The sequence below is a fragment of the Rana temporaria genome, chromosome 2 (genome assembly GCF_905171775.1).
Source record: "Rana temporaria chromosome 2, aRanTem1.1, whole genome shotgun sequence".
In the NCBI taxonomy this organism is placed as follows: Eukaryota; Metazoa; Chordata; class Amphibia; order Anura; family Ranidae; genus Rana; species Rana temporaria.
In genome coordinates, this window is record NC_053490.1 from 222,677,979 (window position 1) to 222,701,642 (window position 23,664).

The window sequence follows — 23,664 nt, forward strand, 5'->3', positions numbered from 1 at the left end:
TGATACAGATAAGATATCCAGTGTAATTCTTGTCCATCACCATGTAGCACATTTGGAACGGGATCCTGGCTGCTGTTCTGTACATACCTAAACTGTATTAGGTCTGTGTCTAAACACTGCACCACTCATTGTTGCATGTGGTATTAAACATCACAAAAAAAATCTCCTTTACTTAATTTTCTATTATAGAAAATATTTTGAGCATGCCTTTGATTTAATCAGGTAGCAAATAAGCAACTAACTGCAGCTCATCATTTCTTAATCGGCTTACAACAGATTTCTGAAATGGTTACCAAGGCCGATTGCACATCACTGCATTTTGCAATATTTTATTAAGGGTCATAGTGTAGTGGTTCAAGAAAACACAATTCATATCACTGCCAGAGGTTAAATGCACAGTAGCAGAAGAATAAAATTAACCATGTGATTTAGCCTTAAAGCTTCAGCGAGCACTATCCTTAGGACCAGCATCGTCAAGAGAGAAATACTGCTACATGACAGCCCAGTCTATACGGCTGCTCATTACATCCTGGGAATGACTTACAATAAAGTGTTTTTAGATTCTATAAAAACGCATTCAGAGGCTTGGATTTACATACCATCTAAGGCTCTAAATGCCTATTCAGTCAAAATATAGATTTATTTTTTGAATGGAAAATTAAGTCAAACCACATGTGTGATTAATACTCTACTTTACAGAGAATTCTCCTTATCAGCTACAGTTCAGGTCCCAGGACACCTAGCTCTACTATCTTGAAACTCTGCTTGGCCAGCCGGACTGATACATTTCCCACTGGCATCACAAACCAGCCAGGCTGCAGATGCTTCTAAGGCTGCATAGAGGCCAGCCACAGGAATGGTGCTATAAATAAAATTATTACGCAATTTAACTGTAAAGTTTCCTTTTCCAAAAGCTATTCTTTTAATATCAGCATAATATGGTGGAGTGTTAACATCCAGTTCAAGCAAAATTTTATTCTTAAATTATCGTTTATTTCTCTCTCTTATATAAAACACAACCAATATTTATTATTGCTTAACAGCTTATTTTTGCTGAGGACTTTGAAAGTAGTACTTGTTTTTCAATTGGATGTTTAATACTTTATCATTCTGCTACTTGGTAGTTTAGTTACATTTAAAAACTGTAGTCTGGCAGCCCCATGTGAGCAAACAATGAGTATTCTGATGTGAACAATTAGCCACAGGAACTAAACATAATTATACCAAAATAACTCAAAATAAACATCTCAAAATGGCAAATAGTAAAATGTGTTTCAGTAGTTCAACTCTGGCTGGGGAACACACTGTCACATATGCCATCAGTAATCAAAAGGTTAGTTATAAAAGCCTGCTTACACAATGGATATAGTGGCAATGTTTCACGTTTTATGTTTTGTTGACATGGTCAGAAACACCACAAAACCATAGTGAGGTAGATGCAACATGGTTAGCCATGTCTGAAAACAAACAAAATCAGACACATTACAAAATAACATTGGGTTGTCCTTCGCACATTATCTTGTATAATACAACAATAATATAGGCAAGGCAGCAAATCACCCATACAAGGTGCCAGATGGATTAAATTGTCCACATATGTACACACACAGGGACTGAAATGCTACGATCAATCAGCAGCCATCAAGGCCATGAAACCTGTTAACAGAACAGTGCAACTGATAGAAGCATCTGGGTCGCTGGACATGAGGTTCTATTTTACATATGGATGTGTGGACTAATGAAGAAGCACACAGTTGTAGCTTTTTCTACCCTGTTTCAGACTGTTGACATGTTGCAATGCATCTCAAACTCCGATGGGAAGCTGAGAACACATTTAATGAAAATGAATTCCACCGATTGCTTTTACTGGAGTGCTATCATTTCTGGGAACGCTGTTAAAGAAATTCATTTCACAACTCTTACACTGTTCAAATGACAAGACAAAATAAGGCAATAGCTACAATTTTTGGTGCTGGGAAGCAGCAGTCACCTGCTTTCAGTTTAAGTGCCATTGGTGGGTCTTGGCAATTAGTCTGTTAGTCACTGACAATGACCATTACAGCCGAAGACCTGTCAGGCTAATGCAGTCACTGGCCTTACATTTTTACTTTTGATAGAAAATACTATATTTCCAAAGCTCCAGGGAGCAGATTTGATAGATATACAAATTCAAGAGTTACTGAGGACATGTGTGCAGGACCTCATGTTTATATATATCCAAAGCCTTTTCTTTATCTAAATCACGTTATAGTCCTTGATTGCTACAGGGCCCATACAGAATTCCTGGAAAACACTTTTTATAAGTTTCTCCAATTTAAACAATACACACATTTCTATAAGTGACTTGTTTATCATCCTGGATTACAGAGTATTTATAAAGACCTAGAGGCAATGAGACAGAGTGGTGGCTGAGAAAAAAAAGTTAACTTGAGCTTTTGTGGGACAAATAGAAGGTTTTACGGTAGAGCATCTTTTGTTCAGGACTTTGTATCTCTAGCCTTGGAAATCCCACCTTATCAATAGATAGTAACCACATTGAAGTTAAAGATTGTATGATTTATGTATTAAAAGAAAAATGTGCCAACATGAACATTTCTTGTTGCTGTAGCAACAAGACAGAAAGTTGGACAACGATAAATTTTCTTGCAGGGACACTTTTTTAGATTCATGAACCCCTTAATGAAGTTAACAGACATAATTCATACTTTACAGAAGTCTGGAAGCATACAAGCACAAGTTAGCTTTATACATCTCTCAATATCTCAAAAGTGGGAGTAGAGCATAGGAGTGTTTTTAGTGGTAAGTTTAACTGTATTAAGAGCTTTAAAAGTACAGCTTAACTTGCAAGGATCTCCATCAAGAAGGTACCAGTTATTCGCCTGAGCATTTACAGTGACCCCTGGAAGCAAGGCAACAGGACAACCATGTGGTCCTTAAGTGGTGGATTTAAAGACTATATCATATTTAACAACATTACAGGGTTCACAGATTTAAACTGACAGCTATCGTGGGCCTTTGAACACATTCTTACATATGAACCCTACAGTCATGTAAAAACTTACTTGGAGGAATTTTCTTTATTGAATGAACCAGCCACTTAAGGGAACATTAAATGAGAACTAGGTTAAATGAAAGAATACCTTAGCCCACAGCAAAAGGACTTTCTAGATATTTTGTTTTTGTACGTTTTGAAGGGGAAATTAAACACACGTTTGCTTTTCTACCCACTGATTTTCATAGTTATCTGTCAAATGGCTCTTGACTGTAACATAAATGTTTTCATCTATAAAGCTCTAAGGACTGACTTCTGAGCACAAGATAACATACATATAGATTACTGGTCAATTATTGCTTAACAGCACGCATTAAAGTGGAAGTAAACCCTCCTATTGTTTTTTAGCCAAGGAAGCTGCCATCTTGGCTTCTGTTTAATCTACAACTGCCACGATGCTGCACATGTGATCAGTTATGAAACCAGCCATTGGATGGTTTGACAGTTTGGTTATGAGCACAAGCAAATGTGACATCTAGCATTTCCGGCATGCCGGGAATTATAACTTTTTTTTTTTATCAAATAGATGGGTTTACTTCCGCTTTAAGTAGGACATAAATGTATCCTGAATAGAACATTTACATAATACCACAGTTTAAATGCAGTATCCCTTAAAAATGCTAGCTACTCCAGATGTCTAAAAGTAATCTAGTTGGAAATGATTTTACATAAAATAAGTCAAAAGTAGAATAAAATGGTACTTGGCTTGTTACGGTTAAATACTCTTAAGCAGTGCAGCACCACTTTTTCTTGTCCTCATAAAAAAATACAGTATTATGGTAAAACAATAACATTTTCTCTAGCATGACATGATGCTTCTGTTTCAACATAAACGTTCAAAGGTCATAAAATATCAATGCCAAGTACCAAGGTCCCCAATCACAAATTGTTACATGTTAAAAAATTGGTAACAGTATCATCCAAAAAGTTGCCTCATTTTATTCTGCAATTATAGGCTTCACAAAGCTAATCAAAGGCCTGTATTTATTAATACGGTACAGTGGTACACAGCGACCCCTAACAGGTGGCCAGATTGGCTTTCACTAGTCTGACCACTAGAATGATAAAACGAAATGGGTTTACAACATGATCACTGCTCAGCATTACATTTTTAAAGGCCAGAGTTAAGACCGCACTGAGGGGAGAACTACATCAGAGCGCTCTGGAATTCATCCGTGTAAAATTTTTTATCTGCAATTGCAAACTGGTACATATTGTCTAAAACAAAAAGGTTTTTATCGTACATAGTTTAAGAAAAAAAAAAAAAAGAAGCCTTGCCCATAGGGCTCAATAGTAATTACAGTAAGCTGTGAGAAACAATACTGTTGTGTTAAGAATGGGCTGTTACAAAAGTACATTACATTAGTAACTTATCCTTTTAATTCTATGAACTGTTAGTACCGCTTGTGTAGCCGTTCCCATAAAATGAAAAATACTCTAGCTCAGGGTTCCCATCGCTGGTCTAGATGCTTCTTGTGTCAATGAAAAGAATATAAAAACTTTTGCTCAAGTTCCATTGTTTATCAATTAACAGGTGCGTCTGTGAAAAACAAAGTCCATTTCATATTTGGTGCTTTAACTGATGTTCTTTGACACACAAGGACAAAAAAAAGTGACACAATATGAATATTGATGATATACAGTTACAAAGCCATGGCAATTCTAAACAATGAACTGTGTTTTTTTTTTTTCTTTTTCAAAGGGATTTTTTATAAAACAAATTATTTTTTTTATAAAGCACACTTTAGTTTACAATCTTTCTTTATAACTGATATAAATTTTTTAAACAACCCAAAATTGCCCTCTGTAAAAAGAAATGGCAAGATTTTTTTTAAGCTATCAAGATTTTACATGTAGTTTTCTTATTGGTTTTGTACAATTGCATAGACATTTAAAACCTGCCATTGTTACCAAAACAATAACAGACTTAAGAAACTACTGAAATCTACAGTATAGTACCACTACCCTTCACAAAAATATAGATATTTTCTTGTAAACTCTTACAGTCTAATCCCCTTTTTTGTTGTACGAAGATAGTTCTATAAAAAAAACCACATGCGGTGCGTAGGGAGTTGTTACTCTAACACCTCGTCGTCAGTCATGACAGTGACTAAAGTTTCCATCGCTCTTCCCAAATCATCAGCCATGTGAAAAAGATTTCCTACATGGTTTCCTAGAAGAGAAAACACAAAATACATTATTACTCCCATCAGGAAAGGGATCTTAATATTTTAAAAATGCATATGTATAAAAACATTAGCTTCTCCACACCTATGTAATTCATATATATTTAGCCAAAACTTTTTTTTGTTTTGGATAGAGAAGGAAATTGTTAGAATCCTTGCCAAGTTTGTATTGCTACCTCAGTATGTAATGGGTAGGGAGTGTCATGACAGAATTGTGAGGCATTAGCTACTGAAAAAGCCACTCCTTTGGCGACATATTTTAGCTGAATGCACTCCATATCTCACATACCGCAGACCACTGTGCTCTGTAAATTCTACACATTTTGCTTTGCTACATAAACTATACTGTTGTGCTATATAATCCTTACTGCACCCTGTGTTACTTATGACTGACCCCTGTGTTATTTCAGTCGATCTCTGCACTATGTTACATGCTCCTGAGCTCTAAACTCTGCATTACGTACTACTGAGCTAAGTAATGTGCGCTACAAGCTAATGAACCAAGGCAATGCCATCCTCACCTAGGCCAGGGTTCAAGGAAGGATGAGCAAGTACCTGACAAAAAAAAAAAGGCACTCACTCCCTGAAAAAAAGCTGCAACTTAATTGGAGACTGGAGGGAAAAGAGAATAAATGGTACTTTACTTTTTCGGGTGATGGTATTCCTTAAGTAAGGTACATGACCTCACTGGCATAAGTGGCCCCATTGCACGATTTCCCCTCTATGTTCTGGTGGCAAGTTAGAATTTGTTTTTTTAACACCCACATTCATTCCCAAAAACATCTGTCAGCAGGTCAAATAGACAGGCTAAAATTATCCTAATAGGGTCAAAAATGGCAACAGAAACCGGCAACAGAAACCTGACAGGAGTATTAACCACTCAGCTCTCTATCCAAAACCAAAATACAGTAAAACCTTGGTTTGCGAGCATAATTCATTCCAGAAACATGCTTGTAATCCAAAGGGTTACAGGGTATAAAAAAAAAAAAAAAAAAGAAGAAAGGCACCTCTAAGTGTAGCAATAAGTTGCTAAATGTTGTACCTTCATTAAATGTAACCAGATTGCTACACTTAGAGGCTCCTCTCTTCTCTTTTATTCTCAGTTGTGACAGGACGCTACTCTTGTATCAAGACATCGCTTGTATATCAAGGCAACATTAAAACATTTTGCTTGTCTTTCAAAATGCTCTCAAACCAAGTTATTCTCAAACCAAGGTTTTACTGTAAACTTTTTATATTTTATGGCCACAGGTTTTATTTACGTTTTTTTACATTTTTTTTACAGTGAACATAATTACAACTCATGCAATCAAATTTTCTTTTCATTGAATACAACTATATAAAAAGACACAAACATTTTCTTAAATGTCAGGTGGAAAGTTTGAATAATAAATGTGCAGATACACCTGTCATCATCAAGGCAAATGAAGCCCAAGAGGGCCTAATTCATTAGATTGCACCAGAAGACAACACAAAACACTCACGTAAGTTATATTTACACATATGGACAAGTGTCTGCCAGAGATACACTCAGCACAAAAGCAAAGCATAAGATGTTAAAGCACAAAGAGTTTGACCGAGTCTATGGGTGTGTGATTATGTACGCATTGCTACTTTTTCCTTAAAAATAGACAATTTGGACACGGTGTTGCAATGTATGAAATTAGCTGTTGATCTTTCACTTAAATCATAACTTATCATTCTACAGAATGCTTTGTTGCATGGTTTTAAATACATATACACACAGTGCCTTGCGAAAGTATTCGGCCCCTTTAAACTTTGAGACCTTTTGCCACATTTCAGGCTTCAAACATAAAAATATAAAACAATTTTTTTTTGAAGAATCAACAAGTGGGACACAATCATGAAGTGGAACGAAATGTATTGGTTATTTCAAACTTTAAAAAATAAAAAACTGAAAAATTGGGCGTGCAAATTATTCAGCCCCTTTACTTTCAGTGCAGCAAACTCTCTCCAGAAGTTCAGTGAGGATCTCTGAATGATCCAATGTTGACCTAAATGACTAATGATGATAAATAGAATCCACCTGTGTGTAATCAAGTCTCCGTATAAATGCACCTGCACTGTGATAGTCTCAGAGGTCCGTTTAAAGCGCAGAGAGCATCATGAAGAACAAGGAACACACCAGACAGGTCCGAGATACTGTTGTGGAGAAGTTTAAAGCCGGATTTGGATACAAAAAGATTTCCCAAGCTTTAAACATCCCAAGGAGCACTGTGCAAGCGATAATATTGAAACCTGGCTGTCCCTCTAAACTTTCAGCTCATATAAGGAGAAGACTGATCAGAGATGCAGCCAAGAGGCCCATGATCACTCTGGATGAACTGCAGAGATCTACAGCTGAGGTGGGAGACTCTGTCCATAGGACAACAATCAGTCGTATACTGCACAAATCTGGCCTTTACGGAAGAGTGGCAAGAAGAAAGCCATTTCTTAAAGATATCCATAAAAAGTGTTGTTTAAAGTTTGCCACAAGCCACCTGGGAGACACACCAAACATGTGGAAGAAGGTGCTCTGGTCAGATGAAACCAAAATCAAACTATTTGGCAACAATGCAAAACGTTATGTTTGGCGTAAAAGTAACACAGCTCATCACCCTGAACACACCATCCCCACTGTCAAACATGGTGGTGGCAGCATCATGGTTTGGGCCTGCTTTTCTTGTGGAAGATGGTTAAAATTAATGGGAAGATGGATGGAGCCAAATACAGGACCATTCTGGAAGAAAACCTGATGGAGTCTGCAAAAGACCTGAGACTCGGACGGAGATTTGTCTTCCAACAAGACAATGGGAGTCTGCAAAAGACCTGAGACTCGGACGGAGATTTGTCTTCCAACAAGACAATGATCCAAAACATAAAGCAAAATCTACAATGGAATGGTTCACAAATAAACATATCCAGGTGTTAGAATGGCCAAGTCAAAGTCCAGACCTGAATCCAATCGAGAATCTGTGGAAAGAACTGAAAACTGCTGTTCACAAACCCTCTCCATCCAACCTCACTGAGCTCGAGCGGTTTTGCAAGGAGGAATGGGCAGGCAAAAATGTCAGTCTCTCGATGTGCTGAAACTGATAGACATACCCCAAGCGACTTACAGCTGTAATCGCAGCAAAAGGTGGCGCTACAAAGTATTAACTTAAGGGGGCCGAATAATTTTGCACGCCCAATTTTTCAGTTTTTTATTTGTTAAAAAAGTTTGAAATATCCAATAAATTTCATTCCACTTCATGATTGAATTTGTGTCCCACTTGTTGTTGATTCTTCAAAAAAAAAATAGTTTTATATCTTTATGTTTGAAGCCTGAAATGTGGCAAAAGGTTGCAAAGTTCAAGGGGGCCTAATACTTTCGCAAGGCACTGTATACAGTATATCTCCACACATATTTATATATATATATATATATATATATATATATATATATATATATATATATATATATATATATAGTTATAACTCGTATCAGCCCTTTACTGAGCCAATAGACGCCGTAACACCAAAGCACAAGTTGCTAGGTTACACTCTTTTGCCACCCATACATATTCTTGCTATAGGAGAGATTAAAGGGGTATGAAAAGGTTTGTTTTTTATTTTCTAAATAGGTTCCTCTAAGCTAGTGCATTGTTGGTTCACTTACCCTTTTCTTCGATTTCCCTTCTAAATGTTTTTTTTCTTTGTCTGAATTTCTCACTTCCCGTTTCTCCTCAGTAAGCTTTCCACCATGATCCGAGCGGTGGAAAGTCAGTCAGAACAGCTTACTGAACAGCTTACTGAGGAGGAACAGGAAGTGAGAATTTCAGACAAAGAAAACAAAGAAAAAAACATTTAGAAGGGAAATCGAAGGAAAACGTAAGTGAACCAACAATGCACTAGATTAAAGGAACCCATTTAGAAAATAAAAAAACAACCTTTTTAAAGCGAGCCACAGACTGTTCAGATCTCCAATGGTTCCTGTTGAATTCGATTCATGATTCGAGCCATGTATGAGCAGGCTGAATGTACCCAAGTTGATCAACTTGGGTACAGCCAGCCTCCCAAATTTTACATGCAATTACTGCAAGCAGCTGTTATAGCTGCTAGAAATCACCACTGTATTCTCCCGGCGAGGACGTCTTCCCCGATCATCACACCCCACATCCTTGCAGTACCATATAATATAAGGCCCAGGCCCGGACTGGCCATAGGGCACACCGGGCGTTTGCCCGGTGGGCCGCGGTCCCTGGGCTGCATTTTGTAGGAAGAGCGGCCTCTCGATGACTGGGCCGCACAGCGTGAGGTAAGCGGGGACCGCGGTCAGGACAGGGTTAACACGGACCGCAGCCGCCGCTCACCTTCTGCTGTACGGGCATTCCTGGGCTGTGGAGGGGGCGGGAGCAGCCACCTCAGGCTCTTAGTGGCTTGCCGAGCATGGGGTCGATCCAGGCATGTGGACAGATCTCGACCATATGGTCGTGATCTTTCATGAGGTCGTGATCTTTCATGAGCCTGGACAGGCTCTGTTGGGCACAGGAGTGCAGAACGATCTGCACTCATGTGATCAACAGAAGTACAGCCAAACTTCAAGAAGGTTATTTGAAGCTTGCTGAAAGTTTTATATAAGCTTGCTGCTCACACTGCTCTTATGCAAATTAAAGCCTGTGTGAACAGGCTGAAATGTTACTAGAAGCAGTTTAAAAAAATCTGTCACACGGTAGAACCAGACTCCTGTCAGAGCAATCATTCATGGCACAATATTGGATGGGTGCTGGACACTCTCCAGGTACTTCCCGCTGCTTAAAGAGGAAATACAGACGGCTCACATAATTTGTAAAAAAACATCTTTGCCATTCTGAAGCTTTCCTCCAGCCACTTTGCATATTATTTTATATATTCCGTGATTCTGTACTTGCCAAATATGCCACAGAAATCTCCATCCACTGAGTGTGGCTGGATCCATTTTAATTGTGGGCAGCTGAAGCTGCTGCCTGTTAACTTCCTGGATTTACACAGACACACACCGCCAGCTCTGCAGCGCTCATTGGCCCTCAAATGACTCACCCCCCATCCCTTCCTGACAAACTCTCACGAGTAAGAGAGCTGTGCATGTCCTCATAAGTCTAGGATTTTACCAGGCAAGAAACAGAAAGTGGGCTGTATAAGGTATTTATTGGTAGAAAAAAATATTTTACTATCCAAAGTTAAAAACAAGGGCACAATATTTAATAGATGGAAAGATAAAAAAATTACTGAAGTTCCATTTTAACCTTTATGCTAATCTGCCTATGCTACCGAAAACTATTCATCAACATGGGGACAAGGTGCTTTGTTGAGGGCATGTGGCTTGGTATGGTCCAGGAGGGGGGGTGCTTGCTTGCCCCCCTTTCCTGACCTGATGGGCTGCGTGCTCAGATAAGGGTCCGATATGGATCTTGGGGGGACCCCACGCCATTTTTATTGGTGTGGGGGTTCCCCTTAAAATCCATACCAGACCGAAAGGTCTGGTATCGTTTTGGGGTGGAACCTCACACAATTTTTTTTTAATTCTCAGCACACAAGTCGCACCGCAAGTCGTATCCTCTTGATCCGACTTCTGGTGCGACCTCTATTCAAATCAATGGGCTCCCATAGGAAACCATTGATTTTGATTAGAAACAGAGAAACGTGGCTGAAAGCCAGCACAGCTTAACCTGCATTGAATTCAATGCAAAGCGTAGATAACATTTTTAACACCGCTTTTTTCCTGACGTCTGTAGTGGGTTTACAGCCCGTTTTTTAAAACATCTGTGGGCATGAGGCCTTATAAATAATGACAAACTAGACTGTATAGCATGATTTTAGTAGATGTGTATATCTAAGCAGAGTGCATTATAAACTGTGTTGGTTGATTCCATATTTTTGCAAGTCCTGTTTAAATGTCAAATAGTGCATTTATCTAACATTTTAATTGTCTAAAATACTGTATCTGTAGTCATCGCGAATAAACTAAGTGTGGTGAACATAAAAAGAATGGATTAGGTTTGGACACTTTCATGCAATTACACAAAGCAACATTCTTAGAACTTCCAGAATGACAAATGTAGTGAATATAAACATATTGATGTTAGTAGACACCAAATGTGAAAAAAAAAAAAAAAACGTAGTCATTGTTCATGATGCAAATAAGGGTTATTTACAACATGGCAGGCTTTTAAACCTCTCAACACGTAAAAAAACAAACAAACAAACAAAAAAACTACTAGTCCATTTAGAGCTGTCCAATAGTTTATGTGGACCACAGCTCAGATCCTCTGTAGTTCAAAGGACATCACAGTAACTTAGAAGAGATGTCCAGTCCAATTACGGTAAACGTTACATAGCAGTCTGTTATATTTCATTTACTTTACCTTAAAGAAAACTGAGCTGGTCTTAAATTGCTGTCAATAACTTACAACTCTAAAGATGTGGGCCAAGGTTAAAGCCCAATCTTTTTAATCTGTTTTTTATTTTTTGTATAACTATAATACAGCAATAATTACAATAAACACTATGATAAGATTGCTGCAGTGATAAACAGCAAATATTTTATATATGAAAATTAGAATTTTACCCAATTACGAGGAATTCAATTAATTATATGTAGACAAACAGAATAACTGAAAAAAGGACATAGTTGCAGCTCAATTCATCCTGGGCAAAAGTATGTCATACACTGGAACCTTTCCACTGGTTTACTGCTGTCCTACTAACAGTTGATGAGTGGTAGTAATTGTTGGCATGTTACAGCACGTTTGTAAGAAGCACTCAGCTAAAGAGACTGGTAGCTGCACAAATGCCAGACATGGGATGTGAAATGTGACAGACACAAGCCGGATGGCAGCGAGCCCAGCTCTCACTAACCTCTCTCATTTGCTTTCCAGGGACATTTCTTCCTTTTGTGAGAAGGAGAGAATGAGAAAAAAAGGAAGGAACGAGAAGATAACCAGAAATAAATATCACATTTATTGTTATGCTCTAAAAAACAAATATATACCTACATAGACAGAAGAAAGGACAGGTCAGGTGAAAAAGAAAGGACAGCTTGGGATAAAGGTCAAATCAGTGAATTGCATTTTCCCTTAAATATTAAAAAGGAAGGACATCCAAAACTTTGTATATTGTCCTGTATGTAGTAAAGTGACGATCAACTGGGATTCCTCCAATTCTATCCTGGAGATACTTATGACCGAGATACAAGAAGGCTTTCTTAAAAATGATCAAAGATTATTAGTATAACGAACAAGATAATTCTTATGTGGAGGTTTTTTTTTTTTTTAGGCACAATATTGATAAACTAATATCCATACCAGAAAAATTATAAATATAAAATCATCAAAATTTTATTTTACAACAACTCCTGAAAAGCAGCAGAAGACATTAAAGGCTGACAAAAGGTGCATAATCCAAAAAACAGAGATACATTACTATACCCCTCCTGCGCTCACTGGAGTGCTGGGAGCAGCTGGCTGAGTCTCCCAGCAGCTCGCTGAGAGGTTAATCCAGCTGCCAGTTCAGACATCTGGGTGGATTCCGACCAGGATCTTTTCAGGGCCTGGACTAGCTAAAGCCAGCTGTCGGCTGAAAACAGATGACAGTAGTGCAGAACGAACTGCACTCTCCTGTTATCCTTTTATCTTGTGGTTGACCCAATGCGTTTCAATAAACTCTTCCTCAGGTGATAGAGTGGATAGCAGAAATATACAAACTTCAGAATATATATATATATATATATATATATATATATATATATATATATATATATATATATATATATATATATATATATATATATATATATATATATTTATTTATTATCACAAGAGAAGAATTGATTTTGCATTTTTTTTGGACAGTCAATTATGGTAAGAACATAAAAATAAAAGGCTAAAGTTCCTCGTCACTGGAGTTGATTGGCAGGAGCGGGAGCTAAAAACTCCCACTGCCATTAATCTGCTCAATGAGGAGGAGACCATGGCAAGAGCCACTGCTCTCATGCACGTCGCTGGATTGGATCAGGCTCAGGTAAGAAATCAACCATTAAGGTAAAAAAACAGTGAGACTTTAGAATAGCTTTCACTATCCGACTGCAGTTTTAACAAAGTTCGAATGTTTTATGTGCAGAAAAGTAGATGGCGATTTGCCTACAGTCTGGCAGTAATGTCTAATTTAGAAGAATTGCATTTTTTCTGCATGTAAACCAGTTCACAAACATGCATTTCAACTGTGAATACATCCTTTTGTCTACACTTACACTTTAACCAAATAGCTTTTTTTTCTTATCTGTCAGGGTTAAACAAATGATTGAGGTGGTGTTTAATCACATATTTCCCCTGAACAGCAGACCTCTGGTTTGACATCTGTTTTTATTTAACACAACAGCTGTAATAGTCAGCTGTAGCAGATGTAACTGTGTTGTGTGCTACAGAGATTCTGGACTTTGCATAAAAAAATATGGGGGACAGACATTAATAGCAATGCCTTTGCATAATTTTACACTTCACACAGCTTAATAGATGAAAAAAAAAATTGGTAGCCAAAAAATCAGTTACAGATATATATATATTATATATATATATATATATATATATATATATATATATATATATATATATATATATATATATATATATATATATATATATATATATATATCTATATCTATATCTATATCTATATCTATCTATCTCAGAGAAAGGTGAATGTACTCCTCCATTCTGAGTCACTTATTGTCTCTAACCAGAATCCACCTCTGAGCACTGTCCCTTGGTCTCACTCCTACCCACCTCCCAGTACTGCCCCTTTTAGACAAATTAGAACGAAGTATGATTTTGTAGCGTCAAGTAATTTGTATAGAATTTGTTCATGAAAAGCTGTAAAATAGTTCCCCAGCAGCCAGCAACATTATACACCCCCCTCCTCCCCCCCAGGGGAACAATACATCCATCCTAGCAACAATAGATCCCCTCCCCACACTCAGCAACATTAGATCCCCCAGCAGTTATCATCAATAAACCCTAGTGCCCTTGCCATTACATAGATTATATCCTGGAGGGGCCGAACCTACAACTGAAAACCTAAAATTGTACCAGAAGCCAAATGTTTTTTTCTTTGATAAGGTGGTGTGGGGTTAGTGTGTGTGTCCTCACTAGAAAGATTTAGGTCTTGTAAAAACGAGTGAGATTTCTGATGCAATTTGAGTTGCACAGAATTGCATGACAGTGAAAAATCACATTGTTTCAATTGATGCCCGTTCACAAGAATGCCACTCAACACAGAGTGGATTTTGTAAAAGGGTCCCATGCTACTTTGTACAAGAAGTGACAAGCCCAAAGTGCCACTTTGGTGTTAAGTGCCTAGCACTTTAAACACATCATCCTCTCAGCATGCCTTCTCTCCTCTACTCTTTCAGGTATCTACACTCTTCCCTGCAACATAAAAGCCACTTTGCCTGTCTGCAATCCACATCTGCCTACCTGTAATCATCGTAACTCCTCTCAGAAAACACTGGGCTACGTTGCATGAATGAACGCAACGTCTGCCTTGCCAAGTCTTTGAAACTACTGTTCATACTTGTCTTTTTGGAAGTTACACTTCTTTTTTTATAATGGTGCCTTGGCCAAGATCAAACACCCCGGCCATCATCCTTGGTGACTTTAACTTTTCAATCAATGTTAACATCTCAGCCACTTCCCAACCTAACACAGTGGACACAAATCACCACTCACTCCAATGGAAACACCCTCGACCTCGTATTCTCCCACCTCTGCACTCCCTGCAACCTCTTTAACACCCCCTTTCCTCTCTCTCGGATCACAACCTTATCTGTTTCACACTCTCTGAATCTCCTACCTCCCATGCTGCCAACTGTTACCTTCAGGAACCTTCGCTACCTCAACATTTCCTTCTTCATTCTGCTACGGTCTGACTTTATGATAAAATTGCACCCGTCTTGCCCAAACCTGACCACTTCCATCTACAACATACTGTCACCCTCCCTGGACACACTCGCTTCTCTTCCAACAAGCAGAACCAGGCCTCATCTGCTACAAACCTGGCTAACAGATGACACCAGACGTGTCAAGAGACACAGCCATGCTCCTGAGCGAGCATGGCGTAAAACAAAATCCCTGCAAGACTTCACCCCCTACAAATCTGCCCTTATCAAATACAACTCCTGCCTCCACATTGCTAAACAAACTTACAATACCACTCTCGTCAATACGCTCTCATCCAAACTTTGTCAACTCTTCTCAACCCTTAATTCCTTACGTCACCCCCTGCTGCCTTCACCCACCAGTTTGCTTACTGTCCAGGAGATTGCCAATTATTTCAAAAACAAAAATCGACAATTTGTGATGAGATATCCAGCGCCCAACTTCCTCTTTCAACCAACACACCAGGTCCAACACCACACTCGATACTTTTCTTCTTCGACCGATAGTTAAACTCCTTTCCATGGACCACCTCATCGCCTGTCTTCTGGACCCTCACAATCATTGCGACCACCTTCCGGCTCTATTCAAAACTCTAACATCTTCAACCTTTCCCTTTCCACTGGCACCTTTCCCTCCCCACTCAAATATGCACTGGTTACACGCATACTTGAAAAACCTTCACTGGACCCCACCTGTGTGAATAAGTTAAGACTAATTTCCCTGCTCCCGTTTGCTTCCAAGCTTTTCGAACACCTTGTCCACAACCATATGAGCTCCTACCTCACCAACAACCCTCTCGATCCCCTACAGTCCGGCTTCCACCCAGAACATTCTACTAAAACTACCCTACTAAAACTCACCAATAAGGGGCAGTACTCTATAGTCATACTCTTGAACCTTCCTGCTGCCTTCGACACAACTGACCACCCACTCCTCCTCAACAAACTTCACTCCCTTGGCCTCTGTGACTCTGCTCTTTACTGGTTCTCCTACCTATCACAGTGCACTTTCAGTGCCACATTCAACACCATCTCCTAAACTCCTCTTCCTCTTTCTGTTGGGGTATGTCAAGGCTCTGTCGTTGGGTCGCTCCTATTTGATCTCTTTACCTCTTTCCTGGGCCAGTTGATAACCTCCCATGGCTTCCAATACCACCTCTATTCTGATGACACCCAGATCTATCTCTCGACTCCTTAGCTCAACCCCCTCAATCTCCTCGCTCATCTCAAACTTACTGTGACGTATAAGTATGGATGCCACACCACTTCCTCAAAAAACTCAAAACTTTCCAAAACAGGGCTTGTAATATTTCCTCTTCCTTATGACTTTACACAGAGTGCCGTGTGTAATCCTAGACTCTGATATCTCCTTCAGCCTCCATATCCACTCACTGGCTAAATCTTACCACCTTAACCTCCACATTTATAGAAAATCACCCCTTCCTTACTAATGACACCACAAAACGTATTCACTCCTTGGTTATTTCCCGCCTTGACTACTGCAACTCCCTCCAAACTGACCTACCTTTACACAGGCTATCCCCCCTTCAGTCTATAATGAATGCTGCTGCTAGACTAATACACTACACTAATTCATGCCAGGAATGTCTTCAAAAAAAGATCTACTACAATAGCTAGGGGCAGCACTACAGAAACTGTGCAGTAAGGGGTACGTTATTCAGTGGTACCTGGCTATAACTGATCTATTAGGTGCTCAGATGGGAAGAGCTGGCTCTTTCATGCAAGAAGACACTTATAAAAAGTTTATGAAATAGGATAAATCACAATAAAAATCTGAAAAAATAAATACCAATAAAAGAAAAAAAGAACTAAAATAGAAAGCCAGCAAATAGACAGACATATGCAACTATATTAAAATAGAGAACCAGCAAAAAAAAAAAAAAAGAAGAAAAGAAAAAAGGAACCCAATAATCATAGGAAGTGCAAAGTAACTGAGAGGTTACGGTTTTATCTTACTTATTACGCTTTCATAGCCCACGGACCCTCTCTCTCAACCAGAAAAACAACAATTCCTGCCCCTTAAAGCGGAGCTCCACCCTAAAGTGGAACTCCCGCTGTCCTGGGAACACTCGGCTCCCAGTACGCAGCGGGAGCCAATTAGCAGGCGTAGCACGACTCGCGCATGCGCCGTAGGGAACCGGGCAGTGAAGCTGGAGCGCTTCACTTCCTGGTTTCCTCACCGAGGATGGGGGGGGGGTTGGGAGGGTTGGGGCGGGGGAGGAGAGTGACGAGCGATCGCTCGTCCTCTGCTGTGGATGGCGCTGGACTTCAGGACAGGTAAGTGTCTTAATATTAAAAGTCAGCAGCTGCAGTATTTGTAGCTGCTGGCTTTTATTTTTTCAGCGCACATCCGCTTTAACTGCCCAGTGATTTATTAACACAAGGGTAAGCAAGGTCTTTATTTTCAGCAGTTTCTATGCTTAGGTTTAAAGCATGCAATCAAAACATGGCAATAAAAATGTGTTTCATAAATGCCCATAGAATTGTAATATTAAATATTTTTATATAAAGATTATATGACAACTAGTCAGTTATGTGCTAAAAAACAGAAAAGAAAATCGCACTGTGGAAAAATATTAGTATTTTCTTTCAATATGCCAATAGGTCTTAAAAGGGGTAGTGGGATGGTTTCTCCACCTTAATTACACTTATCCAGATGAACTGGAGGAGATTGCAATCCGATAACTATGTTTTCTCACTGGCTGTTCTTACCTCTTGCAGTGGGGAAGGAGTTGTTAAGCTGCTCCATGACTTCCTCTAGTCCTGTGCTTGTATCATGAGGAGGACTGAGATCATCCTCTCCTAAGAGAAATAAACACATTTTTTTCAATTAAAAAGAGACACTTTGAGTATCTAAATGAACATTACAAATATTAAACTTAATTAAAAGAAAGAATGAACTGAATTATAACGGGGTGCATCAAGAAGCGCCTTTGAAGGAGTTTGCCTAATCAGTACTTTAATATTGCAAAACGTTTTATCCACCGCTTAGAACAAAGTGTAAACAGGGTTTTTCTAGGGCAGCTTAGCAAGGACAAATCAATGTTTGTTTCAGTGACTTTCACTCTTCTGAGATTCATATTTAGTGATTCTCTTGCCCCAGTCACCTACAGCATATTAATCAGTAATGTGTCCTAGACGCAATTCTTCTGGCAAAGTTAAATCTTGGCAATATTTCAGAAGAAGTAACCTTGTCTCAATGTTACACACCAACCATCATGTGAATGTTTTGTGGGTTTATTTTTAGAACTATCATTGACCCTTCCATCACATAATCATGAGCATCTGAGATCATCCAAAAGCCATTTCCACATCAGGTGACGAGAAAGGAAAGAACAGTACTTCCAGAATGGTAAATGGAGTGCAGAAAGACAAAATGACAACTTTGTGAAGCTGTACAGCTAAAGATGCAGTAGATTTAAATTCAAAAGGGCAAACAGAGTCTTGACCAATCATTAATAATAAAAAAAAAAAAAAAAAAAGACCTGCTCACATTGACACATTTATCTTATGTGCAGCACATCTGCACTAATACATATGTAGTAATTTACCTTGTATAAAATCACCATAGTTTGCTTCATAAAGAGGTATTTTTTACATTGCATCTCAGTAAATTTGATGTCTTGTGGCAAATGTGAAAATCTTTCTCACATTCTCCATGACAACATTAACTACATTTACCCCCTTCCTGCCCAGGCCAATTTTTAGCTTTCAGCGCTGTCGCACTTTGAATGACAATTGCACACTGTACCCAAACAAAATTTTTACAATTTTTTCCCACAAATAGAGCTTTCTTTTGGTGGTATTTAAACATCACTGGGTTTATTTTTTGCTAAATAAATGTGAAAAGAGAGAATTTTGAAAGTTTTTGTATGTTATAAAATGTTGCAAATAATTTTTCATCATGAATTTAGGACAAAATGTATTCTGCTACACTTCTTTGGTGAAAATAACCCAAGTCAGTGTATTTAGGCCTGTAGGAAAAGTTATACAGTGCACAAACTATGGTATAGATCTGAAATCTGATCAATCCTGATGTATTGATGGCATATCTCATTTCTTGTGGTCCAAATTACCCCTTTTTGAAATGTAGACAGTCCAAGGTATTTAATAAGAGGGGAGTTTATTGAAGTTATCACTTTTTGAAAAAATGTAAAAATTAACCACTTTAGGACCGAGCCTCTTTTTGAGATTCGCTGTTTGTTTACAAGTTAAAATCTGTTTGTTTTTACACCCTAGAGAATAAAATGGTGATCATGAAAAAACTTTATGTCACACTGTATTTGCGCAGCGGTCTTACAAGCACAATTTTTGGGGAAATTTTTAATTAAAAAATAATTCAACAGTAAAGTGAGCCCAATTTTTTTCTATATTGTGAAAGATAAATGTTATGCCGAGTAAATGGATACCCAACATGTCAAGCTACAAAACTGTGCCCGCTCGTGGAAAGGCGGCAAATATTGACCCATAAAAATCTCCATAGGCAATGCTTAAGAATTTCTACAGGTTATCAGTTTTGAGTTACAGAGAAGGTCTTTTGCTCTCGCTCTAACAATCGCGGTGATACCTCACGTGTGGTTTGAACACCATTTTCATATGCAGGCGCGACTTGCATGTGTGTTCGCTTTTGCACGCGAGCATGGCGGGATGGGGCACTTTACTTATTTTTTTTCTTATTTATTTTTACACTGTCCTTTTAATAGAAAAAAAACCATGACAGGACCTCTTTAATGTGAGATCTGGGGTCAAAAAGACCTCAGATCTCACATTTACACTTAAATGCAATAAAGAAAAAAGAAAACAAATTTCCCCTTTAAGAACATTGGGCAGAAGTGACATTTGACGTTGCTTCCATCATCCAATGTTATGTAGTCAAGTGGGGGCCATCTTTCCCTCACTCAGCTCCATGCTACTGAGGGGGCAGCACGCATCATCTCCGCCGACACCAGCAGGTCTGGTAAGCAGCATAGATGACCGGAGCATGGCGGGGGCAACTCTGCCGCCGCCACCAATAAAAGTGATCTCATGGCGAAGCCGCTGCAGAGACCACTTTTATCTTAAATAGGACCGCCCGCCATTGCAGAAAATACCGGAGTTATGGCAGCTGCTACCATAACCGCAGTAGTCTACGGCCACTTACAGCGCTTTGCAGTTGAAATTTCTTTTTTCTTTTTATATACTTTTAGCAGTGCTGTACAGCATCATTATATAATAGGTGTGGTGGGGATCAAGCATTTTACGGAATATAATGGATTCAGTTTGTCTTGTTGTGATTAGCTGTGATTTTCCACAGCTGATCACATGGCACAGATGGGCTGCGATTGGTCCAGTCTGTACCATGTGATCGCTGTGACCAATCACATCTAACAACACAATCGTATACAATAGATGGCTTGAAAGGAAGCTGTCCATGGTTTACAAATGTCATGTGACCTGTTGTGATTGGTTACAGCGGTCACATGGTAATAGCAGCAGGCCAGTACAGCAATCAGTCATCGGCTGTGTCCGATGACAGTGACAGGTCATGATGTGTGGCCGCGATTTAAGAGGACATCATATGGCGTCCACCAGGTTCGACAAGAGGTTTGTGCAGGCGTCATCTGCCCATAGGCCGGGAGGGAACAGGTTAACAGACTGAGGCAGAATTTCCAAAAAAATTCAACTATTCAAAAGGTTAATGATTACAAGCTTCTTGGAACAGATGCAAACATTCAAGCTGCTTTGGTTGACCTTTTTTTTTCTTTTTAGTCTATGTTCTGTTACTAAACTATACATTTTCTTATTTGGGAAAAATAATAGAATTGTGTTGGCAACACATAAAAACACTCCTGGGAGATTGCAAATTAGTGCTCAGTAATGTGTGTATCACTCATTAGTGCCCATTTTTTCACGTTCACTCAGTTCTCCACACTTGTCAGTCACTAAAGTCACGTCTAGTTAGCCTCCTCATCAACATTAATACATGGTTACAAAGAAAAAAAAATAGAAGAAAAACGGCAGAGGCTGGAGGCTGCAAATGTCAGTGCAGTCTATAAAGGGAAGCCTTTATCTCAGAGGGTAATAGTGAACTGTCCTAGAATCCGATTCCCAGTAGGCTGTTTTTTTTTTCTTTCCAAGTTTAGCTCTTTCAATACATTTCAGCAAAATAAAATACCGTGTAGGATAAGTAGAATACAATTTTCTAATTTGGTCACAAAACAATATATTCTCCCTTTAACACATGGCATAACACTGTCACCCACTGCTAGGTAAGATCACACATTAAATATTCAGGCTTTCCTAACCCCTTCTGTCATTCATGGTTTGCTACTAGGCACTGTGTACAAGATTAGGCATTATTCAAACAGTAGGCAAGAAGCTAGCCTGCAGACCCCTCCATAAGCCTCTGTCCCGGGTGAGTCTGTCTCATACTGTATATGGCAACGAATACTACTGACCCAAGACACTACTGTGTGCAATTAACTTACAGGACACGTGCACTCTTAGTACCTATCCTTACGTGTACTCTTTTCTGACACAACAGTTGATTCAGACAAGAACTTCCAGTCAGGGATCAGTAATTATGCCCCTTCCTTCCTGGAGTCACCAGAGGCATTTAAAGGAAGATAGAAGAGAAACTGCCAAATTATCCCTTAAAATTAAACTCTTCCTTTCAGCTCCCTCTATTCACAGCCTTATATCAAAGTGTAAAACACAAATAGACTAAAACGGCCCTCCATAACATACACCAAAGAGAATGGAAGAAAAACAGTATAGCTAATTGCAGTCGGTACAAGATGTACTAATCTGTAAGTGGACATTTCAACTGCTGTAAACCATGACCAATCAGCTTAAAAAAATGCCACAGTGTTTCTATCCTCCAAAATATATAACCTTTTTTTAAAGAATGTTTTTTTGTAGCATCTGCAAACTCTTGTGAAAAAATTCGCACAATTGAATATGTGTTTGTGTGTGTTTGTGTGTGCCCATGAACATATCAATGTCAGGCAGGTCCAAGCTAGGAAAAACAAAAGTACAGTTCACATGGGACAATATAAGATTATACTGTAAAGCAGCCTATTTCAACCAGGGTGCCCAGGTACCCTAGGAGCCTTGAGGTTTCTTCAGGGGTGCATTGGCAAATTGCCTAATTTAGCAAAAATTGTATACAAGATGGTATGGGGATGTAGCCTGCCTTTTAGTTACACCAAGTCACAAGTTTTTATTGTGCACCATTACAACCTTCTAGCTGCCAGTGTCTTAATGACCAATGGCATCAGTTAAAGGGGATATCAGTCGCCTGCATTTGCATCCTTGTTTGACCCTCCCCTGCCCCTCATCATCAGCGGTTGAGTCACATCAGCAGTGGGGTCACATGGAGAAATATTGGAATACTAGTCAGTACCAGTTTTCAAAAGCGTATTTGCTTTGGAAGAAAATCACCTCTAATGTTGGGTGTCCTAGCTGGACTTGTGGATGTTGCTGCATTATGTAAAACTATTAGAATAGTTTTTACATTTTGGAATGTGATGCCTCGAAACTGTTGATCATTTTTAAAGGGTGCCTCAAATTTGTTCATCATTTTTAAGGGGTGCCTTGACTGAAAAAAAAGTGAGAAACACTGCTCTAGAAGCAAACGAATCATGCTGGTATGTTGTAGAACAAGTTCAGAGATGGGAAACAAAACTGGGGAAAGGTCTCTGGGATAAAACATACCAGGAGAGACTCCAGGAACTTGTAAAACCCTGAGAAAAGAAGGTAAAGGGGAGACATGCAGGAAACCTTAAATACATTAAGGCTGGGTTCATACTTATGCGAACTGGATGTGGGTGTCCGCATCCATCTCTCATGACAGGAGAGTGTGCCCGGCTCACAATGGAGTCAGTTCACACACCTCCGGGGCAGCCGTGGTCTGCATTTGGAAAGGGTCCTGTGCGTCTGGTTCAGATTCAAGTGTGAATTCATGAAAAAAACTTGGACCTGATTTGCAACTGAATCGGTGAACTGGGATGCACTGGAACCCCCTGCTGTGAGCCGCGGCATGTGTGAACCCAGCCTAAGGGTGCTTAATAAGGTTCACCTGAGCAACGTTTTCTATACAAACCAAAGATCAAGAACAATGGGACATGAACTCAAACTAGCAAGAAGAAATTTAAAATCAAAGAAAGTATTTTACTGAAAGAGTTGATGATGATTGGAATAGACTTCCAACATGGGTAATGAGTCAGTCAACAGCAAGTGGAATTAAACATGCTTGGGACAAAACAAATCTATACTAAAAAAATGGGGCACACTCAATTAACCACTTGGTCTTTTTTTCCTGCCATTGCTACTTTGTGTTTCTATGTAGTAGAAGTCACAGACATAAAAACAAAAAACTTTCAAGAGTATCACATTTGCCTTCTGCTATTGCTTTGGACACTTAATTCATTGATCCAATTCGTGGCCTCATCTAAATTGCTGAGAGGTGTATAAAA

General features: G+C 39.1%; 1 protein-coding gene across 3 annotated transcripts in view; it reads right to left on the reverse strand.

Moving 5' to 3' along the window:
• Window positions 1-3,968: 3,968 nt before the first annotated feature.
• The window catches only part of DMD (dystrophin), a 2,981,380-nt gene continuing 2,961,684 nt past the window's right edge, over window positions 3,969-23,664 (reverse strand). For 2 of the 3 annotated variants that reach the window (XM_040336499.1, XM_040336500.1), the window contains 3 exons: window positions 17,921-18,010; window positions 12,115-12,146; window positions 5,125-5,225 (listed from right to left, as the gene is read on the reverse strand). In XM_040336499.1, the coding sequence (XP_040192433.1) occupies window positions 5,214-5,225; window positions 12,115-12,146; window positions 17,921-18,010 (134 nt within the window). In that variant the 3' untranslated portion in view covers window positions 5,125-5,213. Of the gene's footprint in view, window positions 5,226-12,114; window positions 12,147-17,920; window positions 18,011-23,664 lie in introns of all 3 variants that reach the window. The other variant, XM_040336501.1, reaches the window with a different exon arrangement.